The sequence below is a fragment of the Leuciscus leuciscus genome (assembly GCF_965113295.1).
Source record: "Leuciscus leuciscus genome assembly, chromosome: 8".
In the NCBI taxonomy this organism is placed as follows: domain Eukaryota; kingdom Metazoa; phylum Chordata; class Actinopteri; order Cypriniformes; family Leuciscidae; genus Leuciscus; species Leuciscus leuciscus.
The window spans coordinates 5,479,026-5,495,397 of record NC_138732.1 but is presented as its reverse complement, the minus strand read 5'-3'; the positions used below and the strand labels follow the sequence as shown (position 1 = coordinate 5,495,397).

The following is a 16,372-nucleotide window of genomic DNA, read 5'->3' as shown; positions in this document are numbered from 1 at the left end:
TTCTGTGTTCTGTTGTTACATTTTTTTGTAAATTTTTTGTCTATTTTTATTTATTTTTATAGTAATGTACTTTTTCGTTTAGAGAAATCAGAGAAAGTGCCTAAACAGTAAACACTGTGGAGACTTTTCTCTTCTCTGAAATTTGATTCCCATATAACGAAATTAGCTTTATATGTTTTATTATTATATTATTATTATTGTTATTATTATTCAACAGCTTCCAGGATCCACCGAGTAGTCGGGGAGCTATCAGCGTTCTGAATCGCTGTCGCTTTCGTTTCGCTATCCAAGGTGCTGAATCGATGTCTTTTGTCTGCATTCAAGCTCTTGTCTCAAAGCAGATGTGCAGTGACATATCAAAAACTATTTATAAATAATATGTTGACGTATTTTACGTTATAATTTGTACTGTTTTGTTTGTGTTTGAGAGATTGAGATTAAATAGCCCTGTATTTAATCAAACGGTCTAGTAGCCTACCTATTACCAAACAAATAATTCGGGATTGCTGGACAGATTTCGTTACAATACAATAATTTGGCTAATTTAGATTATTTTCATTATTTTACACAAATAGAAATTCAGGTTTTAATTTTGTGTTTTATTTCTATTTATTGCTGCATATATATTTTGAGTGTATGCATTTTTAAAATAATTTAGATGCATTTTGCAGTAACTCAGAATGATCTCAGTGTGCCGCTGTTTGTCAGGGGGAAACGTCTGAGAGCGCATAATTCCAGCAATACCGCCCTCTCTAAATGCACGTATTAAGAAGAAAGAGACTGAGGCGAGTGCATAGCGCACACGGGCACAACACTGAGGACACCGTCGCGGCTATGAACAGTCGGCTATGGATTTATGTTTAGACGTTGTCTCAGAAATTCTCCACTAGTATTGGACATATTCTGTTCTGGACCTGAACACATTAGGACTCTGATTTGGATTCACTGTGACTTCGTTTATTTGGTCTTGAGCAAAATTTCGGACAGAACAATGGCGCGGCAAGTACTGCTGTTTATTTGGTTTCTCTCTCTCAGTTCAGCTCTCGGGCAGGTCAGTTACTCCATTCCTGAAGAAATGGCGAAAGGCTCTTTAGTCGGAAACATAGCGCAGGATTTGGGTTTAGATTTAAAGAGACTGAGATCGGGTAAAGCGCGTATTTATACAGGAGACAGCGCTGAATACATCGAGCTGAATAAAGAAAGAGGAGTCCTCCTTATCAAAGAGAGAATAGACCGAGAGGCGCTATGCGGACAGACAACGCCTTGCGCGCTGCATTTACAGATTATACTCGATAATCCTATGGAATTGTTTAGGGTAACTGTTGAAATTACAGACATAAATGACAATTCTCCCATTTTCAAAAGAGATGAGAGAAGATTTGAGATAAGCGAATCAGCAGTGGTAGGATCAAAATTTATGCTGGAGAAAGCGATAGATGCAGACATCGGCGATAATGACCTACAGAGTTATTTTCTGCAACCTACTGATCATTTTAATTTAAAAATTCATGGTCAGAGTGATGGGAGTAAAAAGGTTGAAATGATTCTTCAAAAGCCTTTAGACAGAGAAAAACAGGAAAACATGTCTCTGATATTAACCGCAATAGATGGTGGGGAACCACCTAAATCAGGCACGGTTCAGATTCATATTACAGTGCTTGATGTTAACGATAATGCTCCAGTTTTTACTAAGCCTATATATAGGGCGATTATTACAGAAAATGCACAGACCGGCACGCCACTCATCACTGTTAGCGCTTCTGATTCAGATAAAGGGACAAATGGAGAAGTCAGTTATTTTATTGCAAACAGTGACGGCGTATCTGATATTTTTCATATCGATGAAAATGGATTGATGACGTTAATCGGAAAAATTGACTATGAAACATTTAAGCATTACCAAATTGATATAGAAGCTGTAGATAAAGGTGGGCTGTCTGATTCTAGTAAAATAATGGTCGACGTGATTGATGTAAATGATAACGCGCCAGTCATCACAGTGATGTCGAAATCTAATGCGATACCGGAGGATTCGCCACAGAGTACTGTGATTGCCATCATCAGTGTTAATGATCCGGATTCTGACAGTAACGGACAGGTTCAGTGCAGTGTAAATGAAAACATTCCTTTTACAATCAAAACAACTTCTAATGGATTTTATAGTATCGTGACTGATAATGATTTGGATCGAGAGCGAGAGTCTGAGTATAACATCAGTGTGACGTGCGCTGATGAGGGCGTGCCCTCTCTCTCCAGCAGCGTCACTCTCTCCTTACAGATATCAGATGTCAATGATAACGCGCCCGTCTTTGAGAAGAGCTCATATGAGGCTTCTGTTCAAGAAAACAACACACCTGGTCTTTCCATATTCACAGTCAGAGCCAGAGACGCAGATTTTAACCAGAACGCCCGTGTGTCTTACATACTGGAGGACTCGTCGGTTAACGGAGTGCCCGTCTCCTCGTTAGTGTCCGTTAGTGCTGATAGTGGAGTCATACATGCAGTGCGATCTTTCGATTACGAGCAGATCAAAGATTTCCAGTTCCGCGTAAAAGCGCAGGACGGAGGCTCTCCTCCTCTCAGCAGCAACGCGAGCGTCAAAATAATCATTCAGGACCAGAATGACAACGCGCCTCAGGTTCTGTACCCGGTCCAGTCAGGTGTTTCTGTGGTGGCTGAAATAGTGCCTCGTTCGGCAGATGTGGGTTATCTGGTGACTAAAGTGGTGGCTGTTGATGTGGACTCTGGTCAGAACGCCTGGCTCTCATATAAACTGCAGAAAGCCACAGACAGGGCGCTGTTTGAAGTGGGCTTACAGAATGGAGAAATAAGAACTGTACGCCAAGTGACAGATAAAGATGCTGTCAAACAAAGACTCACTGTTGTAGTGGAGGACAACGGGCAGCCCTCTCGATCAGCTACAGTCAATGTTAACGTGGCGGTGGCGGACAGCTTCCCTGAAGTGCTCTCGGAGTTCACTGACTTTACGCACGACAAGGAATACAACGACAACCTGACTTTCTATCTAGTCTTGGCCTTGGCTGTGGTTTCATTTCTTTTTATCGTGTCTATCATTGCCATATTGTCAGTCAAATGCTACAGATGGAGGCGCGAGCGGATGTTTTATAAATCTGGAGCGAATCTTCCAGTTATTCCGTATTATCCGCCTCTTTACGCAGACGTAGGTGGCACAGGAACTTTACAGCACGTGTACAATTATGAGGTTTGCAGAACCACTGACTCCAGAAAGAGTGATCTGAAATACGTCAGACCTTGCAGTGAAAGCATCATTAGTCTGGACAACAGTGGAACACAGACTCTCACGCATGCGCAAAGAGGAAAACTGAATAATGAAGATTCTTTTGATCAGGTGAGCTCGGGTGAATGATTATGTATATACTTTTCTGGTCTCCATTTAATAATTTTTTTTCTATATCTGATTTTCTCAGTTTTATTGCTGTGCTTTGTATTTTTTAGAGCTATTGTAAAAAAAAATAATAATAATAATAATAATTTAAAAAAAGAAAAAAACAAGAACAAACAAAAAAAACAGACAGCTACTATTGAAATTTTCTGCACTGCTATATATTTTCCCACAGGTTTTCTTCTTAAAACTATAACTTTTTTATATATATTTTAAAGAAAATTAGATGCATAGTCTTTTTCATATATAAATTGATTTCAGTTGCACTCAGTCAAGATGTTTTTATTGTAGAATGTATGTAGTACATTTAATAACATTTTTTACAAAAAACGCGTATGCAGTTAATCGTGGCCTACTTACAGGCTGTTTAATATTTTCTACTTTGCTTTTGACTATTTTCCTTTTATTATATTTTAAGGTTTTTGGTTCAGATAATTGTTTTTAATTTTTTTATGGATATTTCAAAAGTAATGTGTTGACGAAAAGAGTATTCTACTTATTTCGCAGCTGGTGCAGATTATTATGCTCTTTAACACATACTTTTTCAGTGTAATATTTCTCTGATGCTCTAAGTGCCGCTGTTGGTCAGTATGTTCGTGTTTTAAACACTCATTTTTAGATCCTCCTCCACTTTCTGACATCATACAGTCTGCAGAATATCTCTTTCATTCGGACGGTCTCTTTTTAACTCTGAAGCGTCGAGACATTCGCTGCCCAGTGTTTTCGGGTGAAGTTCGATTTTTCAACCTTTTTAAATCTTTTGTTCTTTGTCTTTTCTTCTGTATGGAATAGAAGATTTGGATGATGTCGGTTCTTTGTTGTTTTTACGCCCAAAGAGGCGCATCTTCGACGCGGATTTCATCATGGCTAATGCAGCCTCTCGTGCTCTGCGTCTTTGTCATGGCCGTTGCGCGCGGCCAGGTCCGTTATTCTATTCCAGAGGAGATGACAAAGGGCTCGCTGGTGGGAAATATCGTTCAGGATCTCGGTTTGGATGTTAAGAGGCTGAAATCTGGTCGAGCGCGGATCTTTACGGAGGACAGTCGTGAGTACATCGGTCTGAATGTGGATAAAGGGACGCTGATAGTGAAAGAGAGGATAGATAGAGAGGAGCTGTGCGCGCAAGTGTCTCCCTGCTCCTTACATTTTCAGATCATTCTAGAAAACCCCATGGAGCTGCATAGAATTGATGTAGAAATATTAGATATCAATGATCATGCTCCTTCTTTCATGAACAAAGAGATTACTTTTCAGATAAGTGAACTTGCTTTGTCAGGGGCTCGGTATTCAATCGACAGCGCTAATGATCCAGATGTTGGTCTAAATTCTCTTCAGACATATAAATTAAATCCAAACGACCATTTTGTGCTCAAAACGTTGTCTCACACTGATGGTACGAAATATGTGGAAATGGTCTTGCAGACATCATTAGACAGAGAAAAACATGAGGTGCATAATTTGATTTTGACGGCGTTTGATGGTGGAACCCCCCAAAAAACCGGTACAGTAAAAATAAACGTCAATGTCTTGGATGCAAATGACAACGCGCCTGTTTTTAGTCAGTCTGTATATACTGCACTTGTCGCTGAAAATGCGCAAAAGGGTTCATTGGTCGTAAAGGTTAGTGCAACTGACGCAGATCAAGGAACAAATAAACAAGTGTCCTATTCATTTTCACAAATCAGCAGAAACATCTTGAATATTTTCAGTATTGACCCCAATAATGGTGATATTATTGTTGTTGCCCGTCTAGACTTTGAAAAATCCAAGAAATACGAATTGAATGTGGTGGCAACAGACAATGGGGGGTTAACAGATACTGCTAAAGTAATGGTGGAAATTACAGATATTAATGACAATGCCCCTATAATTAATGTAATATCTTTGACAAACCCTTTACCAGAAAACTCAGCTCCTGAAACTGTGATAGCAATGCTGAATGTCAAAGATTTGGATTCAGGGAAAAATGGACAGGTGAGATGCTTAATTAATCCGAGTTTACCATTTCAAATCAGACAATCATCCTCAAATTTCTATAGTTTGATCACTGATCAGCCTTTAGACCGTGAAAAAATGTCTGAATATAATATTACAATAACTGCTATTGATGAGGGCTCGCCATCTTTCTCTACTAATAAAACACTGACACTGAAAATATCTGATGTCAATGACAACGCCCCTGTGTTTCAGCGTCAGTCATACACCGCATATGTGATGGAAAATAATTCCCCCGGAGTCTCTGTTTTATCTGTTAAAGCGCATGACAAAGACTCTGGAAATAACGCGCGTATTTCATATTTTCTAGAGGATATTCTTGTGAATGGCGTCTCTGCCTCGACCTATATTTCAGTGAATGCAGAGAGCGGAGAGATTCTTGCTGTTCGTTCTTTTGATTATGAGCAAACAAAAGAATTTAACATTCGCGTAAAAGCGCAGGACGGAGGCTCTCCTCCTCTCAGCAGCAACGCGAGCGTCAAAATAATCATTCAGGACCAGAATGACAACGCGCCTCAGGTTCTGTACCCGGTCCAGTCAGGTGTTTCTGTGGTGGCTGAAATAGTGCCTCGTTCGGCAGATGTGGGTTATCTGGTGACTAAAGTGGTGGCTGTTGATGTGGACTCTGGTCAGAACGCCTGGCTCTCATATAAACTGCAGAAAGCCACAGACAGGGCGCTGTTTGAAGTGGGCTTACAGAATGGAGAAATAAGAACTGTACGCCAAGTGACAGATAAAGATGCTGTCAAACAAAGACTCACTGTTGTAGTGGAGGACAACGGGCAGCCCTCTCGATCAGCTACAGTCAATGTTAACGTGGCGGTGGCGGACAGCTTCCCTGAAGTGCTCTCGGAGTTCACTGACTTTACGCACGACAAGGAATACAACGACAACCTGACTTTCTATCTAGTCTTGGCCTTGGCTGTGGTTTCGTTTCTCTTTATCGTGTCTATCATTGCCATACTGTCAGTCAAATGCTACAGATGGAGGCGCGAGCGGATGTTTTATAAATCTGGAGCGAATCTTCCAGTTATTCCGTATTATCCGCCTCTTTACGCAGACGTAGGCGGCACAGGAACTTTACAGCACGTGTACAATTATGAGGTTTGCAGAACCACTGACTCCAGAAAGAGTGATCTGAAATACGTCAGACCTTGCAGTGAGAGCATCATTAGTCTGGACACCAGTGGAACACAGACACTCACGCATGCGCAAAGAGGAAAACTGAATAATGACGATTCTTTTGATCAGGTGAGCTCGAGTGAATAGATACGCATATGATTTTCTGTTTTTCCATTTAAATATTCTTTTTCTTTTTCTGACTTCATCAGTTTTATTGATGTTCACTGTATTATTATATATATTTTTTCGATTAATAGAAAAACACTGTCATCTATTGTTGAAATTTACTGTACTGATATAATTTTGGTGACTATACATGTTTTCACACTTTTTCATATTAAAATCTTAACTTTTCAATATTTAAAAGGAAGTTACATGCATAGTCTTTGAAAATATATATTTGTTCAGTTGCACACAATCAAGTATAAGAGATTTTTCTTTTTTGTGCTTATGTGCGCGCATGGGTGAGTCTTATAGTGAATTGTTCCTGCATTATTTAAATGCTTTTTTTTATGTTTTATGTTTTGCTTTTGACTATATTCCTATTATCATATTTTTATTTAAGCTGTTTTAACGTAAAATGTATAGGTTTCTACAATGGTCGCAGTTCATATAGTTTTTGTATTTCTCTTCAACAGTATTTTTCAGTGTAATATTTCTCTGATGCTCTAAGTGCCGCTGTTGGTCAGTATGTTTGTGTTTCAAACACTCATTTTTAGATCCTCCTCCACTTTCTGACATCATACAGTCTGCAGAATATCTCTTTCATTCAGACGGTCTCTTTTTAACACTGAAGCGTCGAGACATTCGCTGCCCAGTGTTTTCGGGTGAAGTTAGATTTTTCAACCTTTTTAAATCTTTTGTTCTTTGTCTTTTCTTCTGTATGGAATAGAAGATTTGGATGATGTCGGTTCTTTGTTGTTTTTACGCCCAAAGAGGCGCATCTTCGACGCGGATTTCATCATGGCTAATGCAGCCTCTCGTGCTCTGCGTCTTTGTCATGGCCGTTGCGCGCGGCCAGGTCCGTTATTCTATTCCAGAGGAGATGACAAAGGGCTCGCTGGTGGGAAATATCGTTCAGGATCTCGGTTTGGATGTTAAGAGGCTGAAATCTGGTCGAGCGCGGATCTTTACGGAGGACAGTCGTGAGTACATCGGTCTGAATGTGGATAAAGGGACGCTGATAGTGAAAGAGAGGATAGATAGAGAGGAGCTGTGCGCGCAAGTGTCTCCCTGCTCCTTACATTTTCAGATCATTCTAGAAAACCCCATGGAGCTGCATAGAATCGATGTAGAAATATTAGATATAAATGATCATGCTCCAGTTTTCATGAAAAAGGAGATTACTTTTCAAATAAGTGAACTTGCTTTGTCAGGGGCTCGGTATTCAATCGATAGTGCGAAAGATCCAGATGTAGGTCTAAATTCTCTTCAGACATATAGATTAACTCCATCTGATCATTTTACAGTAAAAATACCTGCTCATCTCGACGAAACAAAATACATAGAGATGATTTTGCAAAAAACTTTAGACAGAGAAACGGCAGAGGAACATAAATTGATCTTAACTGCATTCGACGGCGGAAACCCTCAAAAAACGGGCACTATCAAGATAAACGTTATTGTTTTAGATGCAAATGACAATGCACCTGTTTTCAGCCAGTCAGTCTATAGAGCTTTAATTCCAGAGAATTATTCTAAAGGATCCACTGTGTTAAAGGTTAGTGCAACTGATGGAGACATGGGATCTAATGGAGAGGTTACATATTCTTTTTCTCAGAGCAGTGAAAGCTCTTCTGGCCTTTTTACCATTGATTCAAGTACAGGGGAAATTACAGTTAATGGTCCGTTAGATTTCGAGAAATCAAAAAAGTATGAATTATATGTGGAAGCAACAGACAAAGGGGGATTAAGTGATACCAGCAAAGTTCATATTGAAATTACTGATATAAACGACAATGCTCCTATAATAAGCGTAATTTCATTTTCAAGCCCAGTGCCGGAGAATTCAGCGCCAGAGACTGTAATAGCAATGTTGAATGTCAAAGATTTAGATTCGGGTAAAAACGGAAGAGTTAAGTGCTTCATCCCTCATAATTTACCGTTTAAAATAAAGTCATCAACCCCGAATTTCTACAGTTTAGTCACTGATGAGCTTTTGGATCGAGAAATGATCTCAGAATATAATATCACAATAACTGCTATTGATGAGGGCTCGCCATCTTTCTCTACTAATAAAACACTGACACTGAAAATCTCTGATGTCAATGACAACGCCCCTGTGTTTCAGCGTCAGTCATACACCGCATATGTGATGGAAAATAATTCCCCCGGAGTCTCTGTTTTATCTGTTAAAGCGCATGACAAAGACTCTGGCAATAACGCGCGTATTTCATATTTTCTAGAGGATATTCTTGTGAATGGCGTCTCTGCCTCGACCTATATTTCAGTGAATGCAGAGAGCGGAGAGATTCTTGCTGTTCGTTCTTTTGATTATGAGCAAACAAAAGAATTTAACATTCGCGTAAAAGCGCAGGACGGAGGCTCTCCTCCTCTCAGCAGCAACGCGAGCGTCAAAATAATCATTCAGGACCAGAATGACAACGCGCCTCAGGTTCTGTACCCGGTCCAGTCAGGTGTTTCTGTGGTGGCTGAAATAGTGCCTCGTTCGGCAGATGTGGGTTATCTGGTGACTAAAGTGGTGGCTGTTGATGTGGACTCTGGTCAGAACGCCTGGCTCTCATATAAACTGCAGAAAGCCACAGACAGGGCGCTGTTTGAAGTGGGCTTACAGAATGGAGAAATAAGAACTGTACGCCAAGTGACAGATAAAGATGCTGTCAAACAAAGACTCACTGTTGTAGTGGAGGACAACGGGCAGCCCTCTCGATCAGCTACAGTCAATGTTAACGTGGCGGTGGCGGACAGCTTCCCTGAAGTGCTCTCGGAGTTCACTGACTTTACGCACGACAAGGAATACAACGACAACCTGACTTTCTATCTAGTCTTGGCCTTGGCTGTGGTTTCATTTCTCTTTATCGTGTCTATCATTGCCATACTGTCAGTCAAATGCTACAGATGGAGACGCGAGCGGATGTTTTATAAATCTGGAGCGAATCTTCCAGTTATTCCGTATTATCCGCCTCTTTACGCAGACGTAGGCGGCACAGGAACTTTACAGCACGTGTACAATTATGAGGTTTGCAGAACCACTGACTCCAGAAAGAGTGATCTGAAATACGTCAGACCTTGCAGTGAGAGCATCATTAGTCTGGACACCAGTGGAACACAGACACTCACGCATGCGCAAAGAGGGAAACTGAATAATGACGATTCTTTTGATCAGGTGAGCTCGACTGAATGGTCATGAATATGCTTTTCTGGTGTCCTTTTTTATTTATTATTTTTCTCTTTCTGACTTCCTCAGTTTTATTAATGTGCACTGTGTTTTTATTTTTGATTGGTTGATTTATTTATTGATTGATTGATTGATAGAAAAAACTGGCATTCTCTAGTTGTAATTTACTGTATCACGTTGGTGACTATACATTTTGCACACTTTTTCATATTAAAACCCCAACTTTTCAATATTTCAAATTACATGCGTAGTTGTTTAAAAAAAAAAAATTTCAGTTGCACTCAGTCAAGTCAGAGGCAATTATTGTGCATATTTACGCGCGCATGGGTGAGTCATTGCTCCTGCATTATTTAAATGCCATTTTATATTGTCTGTTTTGCTTTTGACTACTTTCTTTTCATCATAATTTTAGGTGTTTGGTTCAAAACATATTTTTATTTATATTTCAGGTATTTTAACGCAAAATATATACTACTATATTACAATTCAAATAGTGTTTGTATTTCTCTTCAACAGTATTTTTCAGTGTAATATTTCTCTGATGCTCTAAGTGCCGCTGTTGGTCAGTATGTTCGTGTTTTAAACAGTCATTTTTAGATCCTCCTCCACTTTCTGACATCATACAGTCTGCAGAATATCTCTTTCATTCAGACGGTCTCTTTTTAACACTGAAGCGTCGAGACATTCGCTGCCCAGTGTTTTCGGGTGAAGTTCGATTTTTCAACCTTTTTAAATCTTTTGTTCTTTGTCTTTTCTTCTGTATGGAATAGAAGATTTGGACGATGTCGGTTCTTTGTTGTTTTTACGCCCAAAGAGGCGCATCTTCGACGCGGATTTCATCATGGCTAATGCAGCCTCTCGTGCTCTGCGTCTTTGTCATGGCCGTTGCGCGCGGCCAGGTCCGTTATTCTATTCCAGAGGAGATGACAAAGGGCTCGCTGGTGGGAAATATCGTTCAGGATCTCGGTTTGGATGTTAAGAGGCTGAAATCTGGTCGAGCGCGGATCTTTACGGAGGACAGTCGTGAGTACATCGGTCTGAATGTGGATAAAGGGACGCTGATAGTGAAAGAGAGGATAGATAGAGAGGAGCTGTGCGCGCAAGTGTCTCCCTGCTCCTTACATTTTCAGATCATTCTAGAAAACCCCATGGAGCTGCATAGAATTGATGTAGAAATATTAGATATTAATGATCATGCTCCAGTTTTCAAGAAAAAAGAGATTACTTTTCAAATGAGTGAACTTGCTTTGTCAGGGGCTCGGTATTCAATCGATAGCGCTAATGATCCAGATGTAGGTCTAAATTCTCTTCAAACATATAAATTAACTTCGTCTGATCATTTTACAGTTAAAATACCTGCTCATCTCGACGAAACAAAATACGTAGAGATAATTTTGCAAAAAACTTTAGACAGAGAAACGGCAGAGGAACATAAATTGATCTTAACTGCATTCGACGGCGGAAACCCTCAAAAAACGGGCACTATCAAGATAAACGTTATTGTTTTAGATGCAAATGACAATGCACCTGTTTTCAGCCAGTCAGTCTATAGAGCTTTAATTCCAGAGAATTATTCTAAAGGATCCACTGTGTTAAAGGTTAGTGCAACTGATGGAGACATGGGATCTAATGGAGAGGTTACATATTCTTTTTCTCAGAGCAGTGAAAGCTCTTCTGGCCTTTTTACCATTGATTCCAGTTCTGGAGATATTACAGTTAATGGTCTATTAGATTTCGAGAAATCAAAAAAATATGAATTATCAGTGGAAGCAACAGACAAAGGGGGATTACGAGATACCAGTAAAGTTCATATTGAAATTACTGATATAAACGACAATGCTCCTATAATAAGCGTAATTTCATTTTCAAGTCCAGTGCCGGAGAATTCAGCGCCAGAGACTGTAATAGCAATGTTGAATGTCAAAGATTTAGATTCGGGTAAAAACGGAAGAGTTAAGTGCTTCATCCCTCATAATTTACCGTTTAAAATAAAGTCATCAACCCCGAATTTCTACAGTTTAGTCACTGATGAGCTTTTGGATCGAGAAATTATCTCAGAATATAATATCACAATAACTGCTATTGATGAGGGCTCGCCATCTTTCTCTACTAATAAAACACTGACACTGAAAATCTCTGATGTCAATGACAACGCCCCTGTATTTCAGCGTCAGTCATACACCGCATATGTGATGGAAAATAATTCCCCCGGAGTCTCTGTTTTATCTGTTAAAGCGCATGACAAAGACTCTGGCAATAACGCGCGTATTTCATATTTTCTAGAGGATGTTCTTGTGAATGGCGTCTCTGCCTCGACCTATATTTCAGTGAATGCAGAGAGCGGAGAGATTCTTGCTGTTCGTTCTTTTGATTATGAGCAAACAAAAGATTTTAACATTCGCGTAAAAGCGCAGGACGGAGGCTCTCCTCCTCTCAGCAGCAACGCGAGCGTCAAAATAATCATTCAGGACCAGAATGACAACGCGCCTCAGGTTCTGTACCCGGTCCAGTCAGGTGTTTCTGTGGTGGCTGAAATAGTGCCTCGTTCGGCAGATGTGGGTTATCTGGTGACTAAAGTGGTGGCTGTTGATGTGGACTCTGGTCAGAACGCCTGGCTCTCATATAAACTGCAGAAAGCCACAGACAGGGCGCTGTTTGAAGTGGGCTTACAGAATGGAGAAATAAGAACTGTACGCCAAGTGACAGATAAAGATGCTGTCAAACAAAGACTCACTGTTGTAGTGGAGGACAACGGGCAGCCCTCTCGATCAGCTACAGTCAATGTTAACGTGGCGGTGGCGGACAGCTTCCCTGAAGTGCTCTCGGAGTTCACTGACTTTACGCACGACAAGGAATACAACGACAACCTGACTTTCTATCTAGTCTTGGCCTTGGCTGTGGTTTCATTTCTCTTTATCGTGTCTATCATTGCCATACTGTCAGTCAAATGCTACAGATGGAGACGCGAGCGGATGTTTTATAAATCTGGAGCGAATCTTCCAGTTATTCCGCATTATCCGCCTCTTTACGCAGACGTAGGCGGCACAGGAACTTTACAGCACGTGTACAATTATGAGGTTTGCAGAACCACTGACTCCAGAAAGAGTGATCTGAAATACGTCAGACCTTGCAGTGAGAGCATCATTAGTCTGGACACCAGTGGAACACAGACACTCACGCATGCGCAAAGAGGAAAACTGAATAATGACGATTCTTTTGATCAGGTGAGCTCGAGTGAATAGATATGCACATGATTTTCTGTTTTCCATTTAACTATTCTTTTTCTTTTTCTGACTTCATCAGTTTTATTGATCTATTATTATTATTTTCGATTAATAGAGAAACACTGGCAGCTGTAGTTGAAATTTACTGTACTGATATACTTTTGGTGACTAAATTTGTTCACACTTTTGCATATTAAAATCTTAACTTTTCAATATTTAAAAGGAAATTACATGCATAGTCTTTGAAAAAATATATTTGTTCAGTTGCACACAGTCAAGTATAAGAGGTTTTTATTGTACGTATGTGTGCGCGCATGGGTGAGTCTTATAATAAATTGTTCCTGCATTATTTAAATGCTTTTTTCTGGTTTCTGTTTTGCTTTTGACTATTTTCCTATATTGTCATATTTTTATTTTTATTTCAGCTGTTTTAACGCAAAATGTATAGGTTACTGCAATGGTCGCAGTTCATATAGTTTTTGTATTTCTCTTCAACAGTATTTTTCAGTGTAATATTTCTCTGATGCTCTAAGTGCCGCTGTTGGTCAGTATGTTCGTGTTTTAAACACTCATTTTTAGATCCTCCTCCAGTTTCTGACATCATACAGTCTGCAGAATATCTCTTTCATTCGGACGGTCTCTTTTTAACACTGAAGCGTCGAGACATTCGCTGCCCAGTGTTTTCGGGTGAAGTTCGATTTTTCAACCTTTTTAAATCTTTTGTTCTTTGTCTTTTCTTCTGTATGGAATAGAAGATTTGGATGATGTCGGTTCTTTGTTGTTTTTACGCCCAAAGAGGCGCATCTTCGACGCGGATTTCATCATGGCTAATGCAGCCTCTCGTGCTCTGCGTCTTTGTCATGGCCGTTGCGCGCGGCCAGGTCCGTTATTCTATTCCAGAGGAGATGACAAAGGGCTCGCTGGTGGGAAATATCGTTCAGGATCTCGGTTTGGTTGTTAAGAGGCTGAAATCTGGTCGAGCGCGGATCTTTACGGAGGACAGTCGTGAGTACATCGGTCTGAATGTGGATAAAGGGACGCTGATAGTGAAAGAGAGGATAGATAGAGAGGAGCTGTGCGCGCAAGTGTCTCCCTGCTCCTTACATTTTCAGATCATTCTAGAAAACCCCATGGAGCTGCATAGAATTGATGTAGAAATATTAGATATTAATGATAATGCTCCTACATTCAATAGAAAGGAAATTGATTTTCAAATAAGTGAATCAGCCATTCCTGGAGCAAAATTCTCTTTAGATAATGCACAAGATTCTGATGTAGGTTTAAATACCCTTCAGAGATACACGCTCAGTTCAACTAATTATTTTTCTCTGAAAGAACAGATGGGAAATGATGGATTGAAATATGCTGAAATGATTCTGCAAACACCACTAGATAGAGAAAATCAAGAGGAGCATAAACTAACATTGACGGCGTTTGATGGCGGCAGTCCCCAGAAATCAGGCACGATTAAAATAACTGTTCTTGTAATCGATGCAAACGACAATGCTCCTGTATTTAGTCTCCCTGTGTATAGAGTTTCCTTACTGGAGAATTCACCAAAGGGCACTGATATAGTAAGTGTGACTGCAACTGATAAAGACAAAGGAACGAATTCTGAACTGACGTATTCCTTCTCACAAACATCAGGAAAGGCTTTAGAGCTATTCAATATAGATGCTGAAAGTGGTGTCATCACTGTTAACGGGGACTTGGATTTCGAGAAATCAAAACATTTTCAATTACATGTTGAAGCAACAGATAAAGGTGGCTTGACAGATTCCTGTAAAGTTATTATTGAATTAATTGACGTTAATGACAATGCACCTATGATCAGCGTAATTTCATTTTCTAACCCAATACCTGAGGACGCAGCACCGGAGACTGTGATAGCGATGCTGAATGTCAAAGATTTGGATTCGGGGAGAAACGGACAGGTTAAATGTTCAATTGGTCCAAATTTGCCATTCAAAATAGGCTCATCTGCTTCAAATTTCTATAGTGTGACAACCGATCAGTTATTAGATCGTGAGAGAATATCAGAATATAATATCACAATAACAGCTATTGATGAGGGCTCGCCATCTTTCTCTACTAATAAAACACTGACACTGAAAATCTCTGATGTCAATGACAACGCCCCTGTGTTTCAGCGTCAGTCATACACCGCATATGTGATGGAAAATAATTCCCCCGGAGTCTCTGTTTTATCTGTTAAAGCGCATGACAAAGACTCTGGCAATAACGCGCGTATTTCATATTTTCTAGAGGATATTCTTGTGAATGGCGTCTCTGCCTCGACCTATATTTCAGTGAATGCAGAGAGCGGAGAGATTCTTGCTGTTCGTTCTTTTGATTATGAGCAAATAAAAGATTTTAATATTCGCGTAAAAGCGCAGGACGGAGGCTCTCCTCCTCTCAGCAGCAACGCGAGCGTCAAAATAATCATTCAGGACCAGAATGACAACGCGCCTCAGGTTCTGTACCCGGTCCAGTCAGGTGTTTCTGTGGTGGCTGAAATAGTGCCTCGTTCGGCAGATGTGGGTTATCTGGTGACTAAAGTGGTGGCTGTTGATGTGGACTCTGGTCAGAACGCCTGGCTCTCATATAAACTGCAGAAAGCCACAGACAGGGCGCTGTTTGAAGTGGGCTTACAGAATGGAGAAATAAGAACTGTACGCCAAGTGACAGATAAAGATGCTGTCAAACAAAGACTCACTGTTGTAGTGGAGGACAACGGGCAGCCCTCTCGATCAGCTACAGTCAATGTTAACGTGGCGGTGGCGGACAGCTTCCCTGAAGTGCTCTCGGAGTTCACTGACTTTACGCACGACAAGGAATACAACGACAACCTGACTTTCTATCTAGTCTTGGCCTTGGCTGTGGTTTCATTTCTCTTTATCGTGTCTATCATTGCCATACTGTCAGTCAAATGCTACAGATGGAGGCGCGAGCGGATGTTTTATAAATCTGGAGCGAATCTTCCAGTTATTCCGTATTATCCGCCTCTTTACGCAGACGTAGGCGGCACAGGAACTTTACAGCACGTGTACAATTATGAGGTTTGCAGAACCACTGACTCCAGAAAGAGTGATCTGAAATACGTCAGACCTTGCAGTGAGAGCATCATTAGTCTGGACACCAGTGGAACACAGACTCTCACGCATGCGCAAAGAGGGAAACTGAATAATGACGATTCTTTTGATCAGGTGAGCTCGAGTGAATAGATATGCATATGATTTTCTGTTTTCC

General features: G+C 40.4%; 3 protein-coding genes across 16 annotated transcripts in view; all 3 read left to right on the top strand.

Moving 5' to 3' along the window:
* The window catches only part of LOC309503986 (protocadherin gamma-A11-like), a gene marked incomplete at its 5' end in the record, with an annotated part of 186,772 nt that overhangs the window by 132,334 nt on the left and 38,066 nt on the right, over nt 1–16,372 (top strand). The window contains one exon of one of the 14 annotated variants that reach the window (XM_082176887.1): nt 2–3,370. The exons of 10 other annotated variants lie outside the window; for them this stretch is intronic. In XM_082176887.1, the coding sequence (XP_082033013.1) occupies nt 857–3,370 (2,514 nt within the window). 3 more of the 14 variants (XM_082176900.1, XM_082176902.1, XM_082176898.1) reach the window with 3 other exon arrangements.
* The window catches only part of LOC309504009 (protocadherin beta-16-like), a 38,292-nt gene that overhangs the window by 7,765 nt on the left and 14,155 nt on the right, over nt 1–16,372 (top strand). The gene's annotated exons all lie outside the window — the stretch shown is intronic.
* On the top strand, nt 3,531–6,715 carry LOC309504008 (protocadherin beta-15-like). Its single transcript, XM_082176961.1, has one exon. It carries the CDS (start codon nt 4,226–4,228, stop codon nt 6,686–6,688), a length of 2,463 nt encoding a protein of 820 aa, XP_082033087.1. The 5' UTR covers nt 3,531–4,225; the 3' UTR covers nt 6,689–6,715.

Coding starts and splice junctions, on each gene's coding strand:
- LOC309504008 (XM_082176961.1), top strand. CDS start 4,226: ATGATGTCGGTTCTTTGTTGTTTTTACGCCCAAAGAGGCGCATCTTCG.